The sequence below is a fragment of the Paramisgurnus dabryanus genome, chromosome 1 (genome assembly GCF_030506205.2).
Source record: "Paramisgurnus dabryanus chromosome 1, PD_genome_1.1, whole genome shotgun sequence".
Classification (NCBI taxonomy): Eukaryota; Metazoa; Chordata; class Actinopteri; order Cypriniformes; family Cobitidae; genus Paramisgurnus; species Paramisgurnus dabryanus.
In genome coordinates this window covers 24,569,956-24,587,875 of record NC_133337.1, presented here as the reverse complement: position 1 = coordinate 24,587,875, position 17,920 = coordinate 24,569,956, and the positions used below count along the sequence as shown (strand labels likewise).

Genomic DNA, 17,920 nt, shown 5'->3' with positions numbered 1-17,920 from the left:
AATAGACGGTTTCAACAGTAACAACATAAACAAGCGGCTTTCGTGGTCCTCACGGTACTTCCGGTAAACTCCGCGAAGAATAAAAAAACAACAAAGTCCTTTTAAAGTAGTTTATTTATATAGCAAGCAAAATAAACAACAAGTAGGAACCCAAAACATTTGTTATTTTCGACGAGGTATTTGTTTAAGAGTTCAGTTTCAGCAACTAGTCAGACTCTTAAACAAACAGAAACCGGAAGTAAAGTTCAGACCAGACGCTTATCGCGTCACCGCAAGTGTGCCGATGAAACGGTCGATCTATAGGCACATATTACTAACACGCCCTTGTAATAAATGCAAATACTGCCCCATCAACTTTAGAGTACAATTGTTTTTTAGTTTCCTCAAAATAGTAACATGTGCTATGTGTCTGAACAGCTTGTTTTCAAACAGCACACCCATGGGCAAACAGATGGGCACAAGTGCATTTGCTATTACAAAGGCTGGTCATGAAAATGATAAAAGTGTAGGGGCTGAAACTAGCAAAAAAAAAAAAAAAACTTACAGGGCTCATTAATTTCTACAATGAACATCACTGTCATTAAGATTTGTCTACACACTCAGATTTGTGCCGTCAATCTGTCTGCAGCCTCGTGTCCCTGGTCTAATTAAAGCCATGCTGATATATAGGATATATACATTATATAGACATGTTTCTTACCATTGTAGCAAAAAAATGGAAACAATTGATCGCATGCCATATCCTCCCATCCACTACTGCCATTGATGACACCACAATTCTCTTTTCCACTGGGGTTGTCTGGCTTTCCAGACTTCCAGAACCCTATTGTCACTACCTCTAAATGATAAGTCCACCCCCAAGTGTTATTGTTTCTGTACATTCCAATCCAGGCCAATGGAGGCAGCGCAGTGCTAACCGCTTCTCGTACACTTGTCTGATCTTCATTGCTTGCAACCGTGGCCAAGTCGATGTGATACTTTTTGCAGTAAGCTAGTGCATCGGCCCAGGTCTTATTCTCCTGGATGAGAACAAATTTATTTGAGTTGCTCTGTATGAACGTCCAGAATCCTGTTGAGAGGAGAGTCAGAGAAACATTTGAAAATTAACTTTGTCAGACCTCCTCGATAATGTGCACCTTAAATGAATCTTTCTTCACAACCAAATCCCAGATGTTAAACATGTGTTTGTATGAGTCCACTATACAGAATATTTAAAGTGACATTGCACTGACCTAAGAAAAGCAGAAACTGAATTAACCTTTCCATTGGTGATGGGTTAACAGAATGCAGCGAATCCTAAACAATAAACGAAAAGAGCATAATAAATCAAACACATTTATAAACTTTAATTTTGTCCAATCCTCATTTTTGGTTGTCCCTGCAGTTGGTTGGTCATTTATGCTCCTAAATTATGGAAATCACTACTCCGTACAGTTTGAAATATATCATCTTTGCCTACCTTCAAGACCCAGCTTAAAATGTATCTTTTTAATTTATATTTTGTATATTGTGGCTAAATCTTGCCCTATGTGTTCTGTATTGTGAATGCAGATATGCAAATGTATTGTATGTGAAACGACCTTGGACTATGGAAAGGCACTATATAAATAAAACTTCTTCTTCTAAATTTGGGAGGTTAGCCTAAAACAAACAAGAAGATTGTTAAAAAAAATATTTAGTTGACTTAGTCTTAAAGAGCACCAATTATGCTAATAAATTGGCACGTTAGCACGTTATTGCAATATCCCATAGTACATACATGTTATTAAAACTTGAACTAATGCATTGTGAGTCTTATAAATTGCTTACATACCTCACCGATTTCCCACTGTCTGGAAAACGCTCGGTTTAGTTCCTGTCTCCGCCTCCCAAAATGTCTAGTGTAATCGGATTGGTCAGATGACTACTCAACTGTTATTGGTCAGCTGGGTTCAGCGTGTGTTTGAAAGGTTACGCCCCTGACTACGCGTGGGTTGACACAGATTCTGACTGAGAGCCACAGCCTCAGAGGCAACGTAAACAAGCGCTATATTTCTCTATAAACGATGGTGTCTGTACTGCCTTACCACTTCAAGCTCGATCCAGAGAGTTCAGACGGCCGTTACGATATAAACGATCTCCGTCAATGAACGCGATTGGATTTAACTTTTTTAGGTGTCCTTAGCTCTGCCAGAATGCTAAACGAAGATGAAAATGTGTTGCAAAGACATCCAAAAGGTAATTATAACGTACTACATAACTATATGGAAACACCAAATGTAGCACATAGAAAGTATTTGTTGAAATGATTATAAAACGATTTCACTTGGTAATTTCTACATTATTTTACTCTAGTAAAATATATTATAAAAGACTGCTTACATACTCTATTACTGTGCAAACTATATGGAAACACCAAATGTAGCACATATAAATTATTTGTTAAAATGATTATAAAACGATTTCACTTGGTAATTTCTACATTATTTTACTATAGTAAACTTAATTATAAAATACTGCTTACATACTATTTTACTGTGCAAACTATATGGAAACACCAAATGTAGCACAAAGAAAGTATTAATTGAAATGAATGTTAGTTCTACATTATTTTACTATGGTAAACTTTATTATGAAAGACTGTGCTATGTTTTTACTTACTAGGTTTTAAGGAGAATGCAACATGTTCCAGGGCCTCTTACCTGCGTGATTCATCATCCAGGTTTTGCACAAATTGTCTAAATCCCTACACACAGAACATTTATTGTACCGACTATAAGCCTTTGAGGTGCAGGACTAGAGTAAGTTTTATTACATTTTTAAACCAATAACACTAAAGTATCATTATAGTAACAAAGTACCCAAAAGAACAAAAGATGTAACTTTAAAGAAAATATAATAGTCAGTCAAAAGTTTTTTTTATTTATTACAAATATATATTTAAATGTTAAACAATATATAAATAAACATACTTTAGTAACCATATTGTGCTCTTGTTTCAAAAATTGTTCAATTCATTTCTTACAGCTATCTATTCAGATAAATGGCATATCAAAGCTTTGTCAGCTGGTGCTATTTAAGACGACACTATAAGGTTATCATCCTGTCGTGTGTTGTTCTCCAGATACGCTTGGAGCTTCCTGATCAGATCGGTCACAATTTTGGCTTTCGACGACCCCTGCACTGAAGATGGCATGCAATCACGTCCTCCTTTGAAGGTCTCTCAAACTGTGATGCCAGGTCCATTGGAATCAGGGCTTCCTTCAGCTTATCTTCAAATACCTCATCAAACACAAGCCTGATCACATCATCCACATAACTGTAGAAATATTGCAGTCAATAAATCTTTTGTTTTGATCATTTATTTCCCTGCTTCATACATGAAGTTTTTAATTATGAATGTATTTGAAATAAAACATTACTGCTTACGGTATGTCACTTGTGTGTTTTGGGAACATAGCCTTGTACTTTCCCTCTCCTGCTTTTGTTACGGCTTGGTGACATTGTAATGGATGGCTGCAAGGTACAAATACCTGTAAAATATAAACAAGCAATTAATTTATTGTAAAAGTAAATACTACTTTATTTAACACAGTTACTAAAATACTTAAATACCTGCACAGCATTCCAATAAATGAGAAAATAAATTTTTTTTGCTGCAAATCTGAAATCTCAGGCTACGGACAGCAAAGGCATCCACTGATGATGGTGATGGAAACATTGTGAAACGATGCTACTGCCTGGGTTCCTATTATTATGCAGAGAAAAAAAACTTTGTCATCATCAGTTATACATCTAAGACTGGTAGTGGTTTCACTAGCTAAATACATCATGTGTGTTACACACCTTTGCTCCTCATATGCCAGTCTGACTCCTTGTACTGTGTGTAATGATGTTGCATGTTTGCATACAGTGTAGAAGGATGTGTCCAGCTGCGAATCTAGGATATAGACAAATAAAACAAACATGTATTCAGTCAAAAAGACATATTATAACAATAGAGTACAACGACTATAACTCGTTAGACTATTCATTAAAACGTTAATGTATTACATATTACATGGCCCAACATTAGCAACATACATTACGTGTTTACTTCGTTTCAAAATCTAAGAAAGCTTCAAGTAAATACAACAGTAAAATACATATAACTTTAAACAAATCATCTGTACTTAGAGTTTCTTGAGTTTGATCATGAGAACAAATTTTATTACCGGTAACAGTTTAGCTGGTATTTGTATTTGTATTTAGCTTAGCAACTTAGCAAGTTTGTAAACATGTCTAAACCAACATAGATAAAAAAAACGATAGTCTGCATAATTCAACATACACGTGTGTAAATATGGTACGTTGTTTATGAAATACAGTATTACAACACAAGACAATTAGCTTGCAAGCTTAGCTCTACATGCACATTATGTTAATCTCCGGTTACCGGTTACGTAATGTACAGTAAAAGGCAAATAATAAACGTGAATACTTACAGCCTGTGATCCAGAAGTGCAGTAATCCAAATTTCAAGAGGAGACTTCGCGCAAATCCAGCTTCGGTTCATGAGAAGCAGTTATTGTGAAAACTCCGTGAACAACTTCTGACTGGATTTTTCCGGAACCGTATTAAACATGATGTCCTCTGTGGAAGTCCATAAAGTGCTATTTTGCCCTCGCATCTAAAGAGACAGCGTCTACTCGAGAGATTTAATCGCTTAAACAATGAAACAAGAGCTTGCAAACAGGGTCAAAGCAGGAACTCACAACCTCCGCCATTTTAGCTCTCTTCTGACTCGGCGCTCCCCACCCTCGTCTTTGAGGGCGTACCCAAGCAAAGCAGAGAGGGCTGAACTATGATAATGTTGGTCTTATCTACGTCACCAATTCCAGGAAGTAAACTGTTGCCTACAATCCGAGTGTTTTTTGTAGTCCTCGAACGTTAGAGACGATAACTCGTGTCATCGTTTTCTTTGAGGTATGTACTTCTTGAATATCGTTAGCATGTACTTATGCACACTTACACACAAAAGGATGTTTAAAAACGTGTATCCCATAATAGGTGCTCTTTAAAACATCTTACCACAGAATGCTTAAACAAGTCCTTAAAATCTAACACCCCCCCCCCCCATAATAACCATCTTCACTTCAGTTTGACTTTATTTCATAGAGTCACAAATGTCCTTTTTGAGAATTAACAGAGGATTAACTTTAGTTTAGATTATATTGAAAATAAGTTTTGTCTGAAGTCAATATTATGGTGATCAGTGTTTCTGTTAGTTGTGCGCTTGACTTTCATTAAAATAATCCTCTTTAAACATTTGCAGTAGTGTTTTGTTCAAAACATTTGTACATTGAAAAGGTACTGTCATTGCTGAGTTTAAATTATGCCTTTTTTTAGGAGTTTAACACTTTATCAACATATTAATTCATAAACATACTTAACAGTGCAATAAACTTGAAAGTTTAGCTAACCTTACTCAAATCAATTAATCATTTTTAACAGTGAACTACTAAATTAATTTTATATCTAAAAATTGAGCAATTGGCTTGCATTATGTTTTTTTTTAACTTAAGGTTAACTTACTGGACTTTATAGTGTGCAAGTACAACGATACAATAAAAACTATACACAAAATCTTTTTGAATTATAATGAAAACCTTCATGATTACCTGCAGGAACACAGTGAAGACTGAAGCTGAGGTGGTCTGCACTGTTTCAGTCTCTACATTTAAGGTTTTATTTCCTTCAGAAAAGCTTTCTACACAAATAAATTTTATGTAAAACATTTATTTGAAACTCATTTCCATTCAGATTTACAGATTTTACATTCAGATCTCTTTTCAAAAGAACACGAGTCAAGGAAATGCAAGGCATTTACATGAACTCTGACATGAGATTGACATCAAAGACTGCTACCAAAAAAACATCAAATATCCAAATCTTGATACCCAGACTATTTCACATCCGCACACTCATGTTCTTTATAACACCCATTAATTATAGAATCTGCTTCAAAAACATTGACAAACCGTATTTTTTTTGTGATTTGTCTGTTATTAGTCCCTTAACATCAATGCTGCATACTCCATCTGCATTATTTGCACCTAAAGCTGGCTTGCCAACCACCATAAGCATTGACAAAGAAGAAAAAGACTTTAGGTGCCTTCAAAACAAGATATTTCCCCCTTCTAAGGGCACTTTAGGAAGGGGAGGCCACAAACTTTTAACATTTACAAGAAGAGGTGTTTAAGATTGATTCTGGTAGTTTTTGTGTATGCACGGCTGTACTGTGGTACAGAAAATCCCTCTGGATTACATTTAGCACTGTACCGTGTATATTTCTGGGTGTGTTTTTATTTGGTTATTAATGTGGTGACTTGCCTGTTGACTTTATCTTACTGGTGTGGCTCACTTGGATGAAACTTATTTTGTGGATTGGTATGTTAGTATGAGCGGCCATTTTGATGGTGTAGTTTATTACAAGTAATTCAAGTTATTGCATCTTATCCAGGTGCTGTACAGCAGTCAAATCCAGCATCATCTGAGACTGACATCAACACAAACAGATCTGTGGTCAGATATGGCCGTATGGGACACAGAAGGACCAGACAGTTATAGATGTCTGCTATGTTCACAATCAGAATCGGTGCATTCGTTTTCAAAACTACATTTGCATTGCTTTTGTGTTGTTATTTTGGAGGTTGAAAGAACATCGTTGTGTGGATGTCAAATGAACATCACGTTTGATTTGCATTTATTTTATGTCAATGTTTGATGTCAGTTTTCAACATCTAAAACACATGTGTGACCTTATATTGGTAAAAATTACTTATGAATAATAATTAGATATGTAAAATGTTATTTTATAATATCTTAAATATAAAAAACGAATATAATCATATTTTCCTTTTATATTTTAATTGTAGTTTGTGGACAAAGGGGAATCAGGCGGATGATTCAAATACAGCTTTTAAGTTTATTCACACACAAACAAAAACAAAAATCCTGTCACGATAAACACAAAGCTAAACCAAAAACAAGACGGGCGCTTGTAAAGTTTCTAAAAGTCAACATCAGACAAAGAACCCAGGGCCTTTACCATGAAGATGGTTAAAGTTAGGGTTACAGGATTTATTTTGAGTTGACAAAACCATGAAGCTGATCATCAACCTTTACTGTAAACTCAGGCTGTGATCTTAAACTTACACTGTAAAAAGTTTATTGTCAAATTAACAGTAACTTACTGGCAACAATTATCCAGTAGTTCCTGTATTTCAAACAACAGTAAAATAACTGTAGAAAGAATGACAGTAGTTTAAAGCATACTGCAAAATGAAGTACAATATTATACTGTTTTTTCTAAGATCCAACATACAGCATTTTACTGTTATTTATTTTACAGTGTAAAATATATACTACTGTGTTTTTTACGATTAAATTAAATACTGCTATTTTATCGGTTGGTGTTAAATATAAAGACAACAACTATATCTTTAAAAGCAGAAAATTTATTGTGCAGTTTTAACTGTATATTTATAACAATATTAACAAAAATAACCAAAAAATGATTAGATTTTACACAAAAGGTTAAATAAAAATTAACAAAATCAGTCAGCAATCAATGTATCAAATGGTTACCATAGTGTAGTTACCCTTAATGAGAAAACCACATTATACAATACAGTGAAAAGCATAATTACAATACAGTTTTTTGTAGGTAGTATGTGGTGGCAGGATGAAGGTGTAGGTCAGGGGTAGGCAACATCGGTCCTGGAGTGCCAAAATCCTGCAGATTTTATTTCCAACCCTGATAAAACCTTGCCTACCTGTAGTTTTCAGGTGACTCTTTAGATCTAGTTGTTCAGGTGTGCTTGTTTAAAGCTGGAGCAAAACTCTGCAGGATAACGGCGCTCCAGGACCGACATTTCCTACACCTGGTGTAGGTGGTGGGGGCGTCATATACAGCAGGGGCGACAGCACTTGTGATAATCCTGTAACAAATGATAAAAACAAATTAATAATAAGTAAGGGTGTTTTCACATATACACTGTTTAGGTCGGCCCAAATGACGTGTCGCTCCGAGTACGGTGCGTTTGGGTCAGTGTGAACACAACAGCCGCACTCGGGTGCGCACTAAACGACCGCTCCGAGACCGCTCTAAACAGGTGGTCTCGGAGCGGCTGTTGCCGAACTCTGGGGCGACCCACCTGTGGTGTGAACACTGCTGGACCTCGGGCCGAACCAAATACAGGAAGTTCTCCACATGTTTGAGCAACTGGGCTTTCGTTGTGACGTGAGCCTGGTGTTATATTGTGGGTTAACAACAAACAAGCCAATCCTGGTCCGTTGCATAGAGATTCGCTGTCTCCTTTACGTTTGAGCTGATGATTTTATAAATGCATAGCTGTCCTCCACACACAAATAGTGACATTACGGGCTTTTTAGCAAACGGCTCCGTGAGAAAGGCTTTAATAGAACAGCTACGCAATTTCGCGTTAAAGCAAAGAAACTTCACAAAGACGTGCATCGTTTATCTCCACATCTTGATAGCTGCGCTCTCTCTGTCAAGCTGGTTGTCGTGGAAACGTGGGGGTGGTCATGAGACGGTAAGAGTTGTCAGAGACCAATGACAGCGCTGACCGTTGTCACATGGTGTACGGTGCGGCATTTCGAGTAAAGTAAAAAATATATATATGTGAACACGGACCGCACTAACTGAAAAATGATACAATGTATTTTGGTGCGCTCCGAGGCCGCACCACGGTGCGCACCAATATATGTGAAAACAACCTAAAAAAAAAAAATTGCAAACCTCCCCTAACAGTAATGACTAATTAGGCTGTAACAAGCAAGAAACTTATGCAAAATATATTAAATATTTTAAACTTACTTCTAAAACCCCGCTGTGCTGTTATTATCTTCGTAGTCCTGTCAGATTTTCCCGGTCATTTTGTTCTTCTGCGCTTTTGGCCTGAGTGGCGGTTGGCAACTGAAGGGTAATTAGCGCCTCCTACTGGACTGGGTGTAGCGCATTCAATAGGCAGTTCAGGAAATTTTTATTATATACTATGTTCTTTTGACTATTAATTATTAATTAAGCAATACATTTAACACGATTTAATCATAATAATAATAATATGTAAATTCGCTAAACAAACACTATACTAAAAGATATAAAAACAACCAAAAAAATAACAGTAGGTTATTTATTTATTTATTAACTTTACCCATCCTTGCACAAATAAAATAAAAAAATAAAATAAAATAATAAAATAAAAATAATAATGTAATTGATTTGTGATTATTAATAATAATCAGTATCAACTCATCACTGTTTGTTAATATACACAGACTTAGTTGGCAGTTTTCTGATGATGGTAAACTAATGCAGTCACTTTTGTTCAAAGTAATTAAAATAGCTGGTGATTCCCCATAATGATCATACATTTCAATTCAATTCAATTCAATTAATTTATATAGCGCTTTTCACAAAAGTCAATTGTTTCAAAGCAGCTTTACATAAATAGAAGCAGTGAAAAGCACAGAAAAACGACAGATAGCACAACAAAATACATGATAGCATGAGCAGTTAAATTTGCTGCGGCTATGACTCAATATTATAAGTGCACGTATTACTAAAGCAACGTCTAGAAGGAGAAGCTAGGTAAAGCCCAAAAAGGCTGCCTCCCCGAGGTGAAAAACCCCCTAGGAGAAAAAAAACCCCGGGCTTTTATCCGAGGAAAAATAAGTCCTAGGAGGGAAAAACCCTTGGGAGAACGGATAAGGAGATTTAGCGGAGATTAAGCGGTTCTGCCGGTGATCGTTGGTCAGGCATCAGCTGGGCATCACGTTGAAGGACAGCCAGTAGATCAGAGGTGTGCCAACTTTCACATCTACCGGGACTGGGTCTGTTTGTCTCTTTGTCCTCGGGTCGAGAACGAGACAGGGAGAGAAAAACAAAATCGTATTAGCGTAGCGGCCGTTCATATGTATTGAAGTGTCACACAGTGATGTGGTTTAACTCAGCTTAGTACCTGACAGACTAACTATTGCGGCATAATTATATTATCCACAGTTGAGGATTTAGCAAATCGGGGGCCCAATGCGAGGGTATATATGGTAAATAAGGGTCACTTTCCGATCTTTAAGAGAAAATGAAACCTGACGACCCGTTTGACTAAGGCCTAAAGCCCCACTGTCGTCGTTAATGCAGGTTCAGTGGCAAACGGGTCTATATTGTATAACATTTACAGGACCAGGAGAAAACGCCAAAAACATCGCAACCCGACCATACGTGCTAACCCGTTTGACTAAGGCCGGAAGCCCCACTGTCGTCGTTAATGCAGGTTCAGTGGCAAACGGGTATGTATGGCATACTATTCACAAGACACACGAAAGCGCGAAAAACGCAACCCGACCATACATACCAACCCGTTTGACTAAGGCTGGAGGCCCCACTGTCGTCGTCGTTAATGCAGGTTCAGTGGCAAACGGGTATGTATGGCATACTCTTCACAAGACACACGAAAGCGCGAAAAACGCAACCCGACCATACATACCCGTTTGACTAAGGCTGGAGGCCCCACTGTCGTCGTTAATGCAGGTTCAGTGGCAAACGGGTATGTATGGCATACTCTTCACAAGACACACGAAAGCGCGAAAAACGCAACCCGACCATACATACCCGTTTGACTAAGGCTGGAGGCCCCACTGTCGTCGTTAATGCAGGTTCAGTGGCAAACGGGTCTGTATGGCATACTATTCACAAGACTTACGATAGCGCCAAAATCGCAACCCGATCATACGTGCCAACCCGTTTGACTAAGGCCGGAAGCCCCACTCTCGTCGTTAATGCAGGTTCAGTGGCAAATGGTGGCAAACTATTTAATGCAATTCATTTTAAGTGTTCATGCAGAAAAGGTTTTTATTTATTTATTTGGTTGGTCTGTGTTATGACCGTGAGTGCTTTGTTCCGTGAAAATAACTATTGCGAGTTAAGAACATTTACTAGACAAATTATGCAAATGCTTTGTTGAAGAGAAAAGTTTTAAGTCTAGATTTAAAATGATCGACTGTGTCTGATTCTCGGACATCGGTTGGTAAATCATTCCAGAGCTTAGGGGCTAAGTAGGAAAAGGATCTTCCACTTTTAGACACTTTTGATAGTCTAGGGATAATCAATAGACCAGAATTTTGCGACCGTAGTGTGCGTGATGGATTGTATTCTGATAGTAGTTCTCTAAGATATGAGGGTGCTAAGCCATTTAAAGCTTTGTAGGTGATTAGTGATATTTTAAATTGGATGCAATATTTAACTGGTAGCCAGTGTAAAGATGCCAGAATTGGGCTTATGTGGTCATACTTCTTAGATCGAGTAAGTACCCTTGCAGAAGCGTTTTGAACTAGCTGAAGCTTGTTGACCTGATTTGAATGGCATCCCCCGAGTAGCGAGTTACAATAGTCTATTCTAGAGGTCATAAAAGCATGAATAAGCTTCTCTGCGTCAGATGTAGACAGTATATGGCGTATTTTTGAGATATTTCTAAGATGGAAGAATGCTGTGCGGCAGACGTTGGCGATATGACTATCAAAGGATAAGTTGCTGTCGAACATCACACCTAAGTTCCTAACCGTGGAAGATGGCACCACAGTACAGCCATCTATGTGCAATTTGTAATCTGACATATTATGTTTGTAGCGATTTGGTTCAATAATAAGTACCTCTGTCTTATTGGAGTTGAGCTTAAGAAAGTTATGTGCCATCCAGTCACTAACATCGCTAATGCAGTCTTTTAGCTTAGAAAACGTGTGTGTTTCGCTGGGATGCGAGGAGATGTAAAGCTGGGTATCATCCGCATAGCAGTGAAAACTTATGTTATGTTTCCTGATAATGTCTCCTAGGGGTAACATGTATAACGAGAACAGGATAGGACCTAAAACTGATCCCTGCGGTACACCGTATTTAACCAGGGAGTGATATGACTCTTCCTCATTTACATAAACAAAGTGATAGCGATTGGTTAGATATGACCTAAACCAGGCTAGCGCCTGACCACTGATACCAACATAGTTTTCTAGTCTATTGAGTAAGATTGTGTGATCTATTGTGTCAAAGGCTGCACTAAGGTCTAGTAATATAAGAATTGAGATTTCACCACGATCGGATGTTAATAGGAGGTCATTTGTAACTCTAAGCATAGCTGTCTCTGTGCTATGGTGGGGCCTGAATCCTGATTGGAACTTTTCATATGTACTATTATTTTTCAAGAATGTGCGTAACTGGCTTGCCACTACCTTTTCTAATATTTTCGAAAGAAAAGGGAGATTTGAGATTGGTCTAAAGTTATTAAGTTCTCCTTGGTTCAAATCTTCTTGAACACTCACTTACATATTTAAAGATGATTTGACCAGATAATTTTTACTTGCTGTATAAAAGCAAAAACCTGTCTGATGGTGATCCTGGTGGGAGGGTCTTTAGGTCACAAAACTAACAGGACTTCATAATATAGTATTTTTAATACAATAATGCAGTGTTTTATTTGTAATTTTTGACAAATACATCCACAAAGTACCATAACTATATGCCACAGCTTTAAAAATGCATCAGTATCACATGCATGTATGTTTACATACATTTATTAAATATGTGGAAAACAAATATGTATGTCACATATTTATAATTAATGTTGTCCATATATGTGACAAACCAATACTATACTGTAATATATGCAGATATATGGTATCATATATTGATGACACCAAATATTTTTTTCACATGTTTGCACATATAAATGTTCATATATGTTGCAGGCATATATTGTGTTCTCAGATAAGTCAAATATATGTATAGATATGTGGAAAACAAATATGTATGTCACATATTTATAATTAAAATTGTCCATATATGCGAGAAACCAATACTATACTATAATTTATGCAGATATATGGTATCATATATTGATGAAACCAAATATTTTTTTTCACATGTTTGGACATATAAGTGTACATATATGTTGCAGGCATATATTGTGTTCTCAGATAAGTCAAATATATGTATAGATATATGTCATACTATGTAAAATATAAGTACAAATATGGCCATATATTACATTTTTGTATGGGCGGGCTGATACTAGCAAAAAAAAAAAACACTGACAAGGGTCTACACACTCAGATTTGTGTCATCAATCTGTCTGCGGCCTTGTGTCTAGTCTAATCTAATCTGATATACAGACATATCACACTCCTACTTGAGCGATATTGCTTTAGTAAATAGGATTCACCACTCGCATTATATACATTATATAGACATGTTTCTTACCATTGTAGCAAAAAAATGGAAACAATTGATCGCATGCCATATCCTCCCATCCGCTGGCACTGATGACACCACAATCCTCTCTTCCATCAGGGTTGTTTGGCTTTCCAGACTTCCAGAACGTGAATGTCAATATCTCAAAAGTCCAACACCAACTGTTATTGTATCTGAACATTCCAATCCAAGCCAATGGAGGCATTGCGGCGCTAACCGCTATTCGAACACTTGTCTAGTCTTCACTGCTTGCAACCATGGCCAAGTCAATGTGATTCATCCTGCAGTAAACTTGTGCATCAGCCCAGGTCTTTTTCTCCTGGATGAGAATATATTTATTTGAGTTGCTCTGTGTGAACATCCAGAATCCTGTTGAGAGGAGAGTAAGAGAAACATTTGAAAACTAACTTTGTCAGACCTCCTCGATAAAGTGCACCTTAAATTAATCTTTCTGCACAACAAAATGAGTATTAAATGAGCACTGGCCTGTGTTTGCATGAATCCACCATACAGAGTATTTAAAGTGACTGTGCACTAAAAGCAGAAACTGAATTAATCTTTCCATTGGTGATGGTTTAACAGAATGCAGCGAATCCTAAACAATAAACAAAAAAAGCATAATAAATCAAACACATTTATAAATTTTCATTTTGTCCACTCAATCATTTTCAGCTGTCCAATGTAGTTGGTAGGTCATTTAGAGGTGGTTTCCCAGACAGAAAATAGCTTAAGCCAGGGCTAGGTCTTAGTTTAATAAGGAAATAGTAGCAAACATGCCCTACTAAAAACATTACGTGTGTATTTTAAGGCAAAACAAAGGGCACTGATGTATTTTAAGATATGTCAGTGCAAGTAGTTTGGACAGCTCTTACATTTATGTTAGTCTAGGGCTAGTCTAATCCCTGTCCGGGAAACCACCCCCATAGTGTCAATGTTCCTAAATTATGGAAATCTCTACTCCGTACACTTCATAATATATCATCTTTGCCAACCTTCAAGACCCAGCTAAAATGTATCCTTTCAATATGTATTTTGGATAATGTGGCTAAATCTTGCCCTATGTATTTTTTCGTGTGTATGTGGCCTTATGTGTTCTGTATTGTGCATGTGGATATGCAAATGTATTGTATAGCAATATGTGAAACGACCTTGGGCTATGGAAAGGCACTATAGAAATAAAACTTCTTCTTCTTCTAAATTTTTGATGTTAACGTAAAAAAAATGAAGAAAAAATTTAAAAAAGGATTTGTTGACTTAGTCATTAACATCTAACAACAGGATGCTTAAACAAGTCCTTCAAATCTGAAAAAAACACCCACCATAACCATCTTCACTTCAGTTTGACTTAATTTCATAAATGCACAAACGTCTTTAATGAGAATTTACAGAGGATTAACTTTAGTTGAGTTTATATTGAAAATACGTTTTGTCTAAAGTCAATATTATGGTGATCAGTGTTTCTGTTAGTTGTGCGCTTGACTTTCATTAAAATAATCCTCTTTAAACATTTGCAGTAGTGTTTTGTTCAAAACATGTGTACATTGACAAGTTACTGTCATTGTTGAGTTTAAATTATGCCTGATTTATTAAGGAGCTTAACACTTTATCAACATCTTAATTCATAAACATACTTAACAGTGCAATAAACTTTTTATTTAAAATTAAATTTAAATAAATTTTATGACAACGTAACTCAAATCAACAAATCCACTACTAAATCAATGCTATATCTAAAATAAACTCTACACTAGAAAATATATTTATTATTTTTCTTAAATAAGTTTTTCAAGCAATTGGTTTGCATTATGTTTTTTTAACTTAAGGTTAACTTACTGGACTTTATAGTGTGCAAGTACAACGATACAGTAAAAAAATACACGAAAACTTGTTGAATTACAATAAAAACCTTCAAGATTACCTGCAGGAACAGTGAAGACTGAAGCTGTGGTGGTCTGTACTGTTTCAGTCTCTACATTTAAGGTTTTATTTCCTTCAGAATAGCTTCATACACAAATAAATTTTATGTAAAACATCTATCTGAAACTCATTTCCATTCAGATGTTCAGATTTTACATTAAGATTTATTTTTAAAAGAACATGAGTAAAGAAAGCCCAGTACATTTACATGAACTCTGACGTTAGATTGACATCAAAGGCTTTCGCCAAAAAACAGGTCAAATATCCGAATCTTGATACCCAAACTATTTCACATCCACACACTCATGTTCTTTCTAATGCCAGTTCATTATTCAAAAACATTAACGACCATGACTTTTTGTACTTTGTTTGTTATTTATTAGTCCCTTAACATCAATGCTGCACACTCCATCTTAGTAGTTGGCAGTATTTGCACCTAAAGCTGGCTTGCCAACCACCATAAGCATTAAAAAAGAAGAAAAGACTTTAGGTGCGTTCAAAACAAGATATTTTCCCCTTCTAAGGGCACTTTAGTTAAGGGACACCACAAACTTTGAGATGGTCCTCACTGCAGAACACAACATCGTCTCGGGTTACGTATGTAACCCTTGTTCCCTGAAAAGGGAACGAGACGCTGCGTCGCCATAGAGACGCTATGGGAACGCCTTCAGGTGTGAGTGCGTCTGAATGTGTATATCAAATCCAACCAATGGTGGGGCGTGACGTCACCGGCGGGGTGACGCAGGAGCCGGAAAGCATAAAAGGCGACGTACAACCACGCCCACATTATCTGAAATATTGCCGAAGACGGCTTACAGGTACGCAGGAAGTATGGCAAAGGAGACGCAGCGTCTCGTTCCCTTCTCAGGGAACAAGGGTTACATACGTAACCCGAGACGTTCCCTTTCGAGGGAACTCGCGCTGCGTCGCCATAGAGACGCTATGGGAACGCTATACCCAATCCGCCAGACTACGAGTGCCTGTCTGTGTGTAAAAAGCACAACTAAGACCTAAGCACCAAAGATCCAGGAGTAGGAGTGAGATCCAACTTATAAAACTGTACAAAAGTGAGCGGTGAGGACCAGCCTGCCGCATCACAGACATCCTGGACAGAGGCACCTACCCACAGGGCTTTAGATGCTGCCATACCTCTAGTTGAATGCGCTCTGACGGTTAAAGGAGAGGGCCGTACAGAGGCTTCATAAGCAAAAGAGATAGCCTCGACTATCCATTTACTCAAAGTTTGCTTTGTGGCCAGGAAACCTTTCCGGGCCGAACCAAAGCGCAAAAATAACTGCTCTGCTTTCCTGAACTCCGCTGTTCTGAGCACATACATGTCCAGTTCTCATACTGGACAGAGTAAATTAACCTTCTTTGGCTCGCGTCCTTAAATGGTGGAGTGCAGAACGCCTGCAAGACTATGGGGCATGGTATGTTGCTCAAAACCTTCGGAACGTAGCCCGATCTAGGGTATAGAAAAACCTTTACCATGCCTGGAGCGAACTCGAGACAGGTTGGCGAAACTGAGAGAGCCTCTAAATCTCCTACCCTCTTAAGGGAGGTAATAGCTAGGAGAAATATAGTTTCCAGAGTAAGAAACTTTCTGAAATTATATCAATGGCTCAAATGGTGCCCCGATAAGTCCTCCAGGACCACAGACAGATCCCACGCAGGGATCCTAAAATGACTCGCAGGCCTCAGCCTCCGAGTGCCACACAGGAAACGCATGAATAGATGGTCTCTACTTAATGAGGGACCGACCACTAAGGTATGAAAGACAGATATAACTGCCACATAAGCCTTAATGGTCAAAGGAGGCAGCCCTGCTGCAAACTGCTCTTATAAAAACTCCAGAACTGTACCAAGGGGCAGTTAACTGGGTCATATAAGTGCTCTTGGCACCACGTAATTAAAGTCTTTCTTCAAATGCGTATAATTTCCTGGTGGAGGGAGCTCTGGAAATAAAATAGTCTGCACAACCTCAGTTGAGAGACCCATTTCTATGAGTCTGTCCTCCTCAGAGGCCAGACCCAAAAACTCTAGGTAGGGGTAAAACACAGTGCCCCTTGCCTGAGACTACCGACCCCTCCAGATCGGCCCCTGAAATGGGGAGCCGTCTAGGAGGGAGACCAGGTTCGAAAACCACACTCGGGTCAGCCAACACGGGGCTACGAGCAACTGCTGCGCCTGTGCTGCCGGACCCTCTCCAGAACTCCCGGGAGCTGAGCAATTGGGGAAAAACACACAGGAGGCCCTCAGACCCTTCCTGTGTCATGGCAACCAGTCCGAGTGGGACTGGGTGAAAAAGAGAAAACCAAAAAGTACAATGTGAATTCTCCTGAATTGCAAACAGGTCAGCTTTCGCTTGGCCGAACCTGAGCCAAATTCATTCCCCAAGCTCAACGCCTGCCGCAGCAGAACGTCTGCTCCATGTGGACTTACATAGATTTTGACCTTATGGTCTTCCATAGCCACTTCCCGGCCTTAGTGGGATGCATCCGTCGTAAGCCTGATGTGACGACCTTGAGCCCCCGATATTGGCCTTCATGGGAAAGGAACCATGGTTTCTTCCATAATACTAAGGCACAAAGCATCTGCGTGTGACCTTGATCATGAGAAACGGGTTGCCCCTCAGGGAACCCCATGGTTAAAAGGATGGATTCTTTACGAGCAGGAGACAACCGTGCCTGCAGTCATTGAAATCCATACCACGCCCAGAAA

General features: G+C 38.1%; 1 protein-coding gene and 2 long non-coding RNA genes across 4 annotated transcripts in view; 1 reads left to right on the top strand and 2 right to left on the bottom strand.

The window, feature by feature from the left end:
- Positions 1-15,226, bottom strand: part of LOC135778964 (C-type mannose receptor 2-like) — a 33,219-nt gene extending 17,993 nt beyond the window's left edge. Inside the window, exons 1-3 of the mRNA XM_065289600.1 lie at positions 15,201-15,226; positions 1,233-1,296; positions 701-1,069 (exon numbers count right to left, since the gene is read on the bottom strand). Of these exons, the coding sequence (XP_065145672.1) occupies positions 701-1,069; positions 1,233-1,266 (403 nt within the window). The 5' untranslated portion in view covers positions 1,267-1,296; positions 15,201-15,226. The remainder of the gene's footprint in view (positions 1-700; positions 1,070-1,232; positions 1,297-15,200) is intronic.
- LOC135779329 (uncharacterized) lies at positions 2,010-3,343 on the top strand. Of its 2 annotated transcripts, XR_012337777.1 has the most exons (3): positions 2,010-2,217; positions 2,644-2,780; positions 3,104-3,343. It is a non-coding gene; the product is annotated as an uncharacterized lncRNA (long non-coding RNA). The 2 variants fall into 2 exon arrangements; XR_010544759.2 differs by lacking the exon at positions 2,010-2,217 and having other exon boundaries at positions 2,227-2,780.
- LOC135779328 (uncharacterized) lies at positions 3,158-4,493 on the bottom strand. Its single transcript, XR_010544758.2, has 5 exons — positions 4,464-4,493; positions 3,826-3,919; positions 3,595-3,727; positions 3,409-3,512; positions 3,158-3,298 (listed from the first exon to the last, which is right to left on the bottom strand). It is a non-coding gene; the product is annotated as an uncharacterized lncRNA (long non-coding RNA).
- Positions 15,227-17,920: the final 2,694 nt, after the last annotated feature.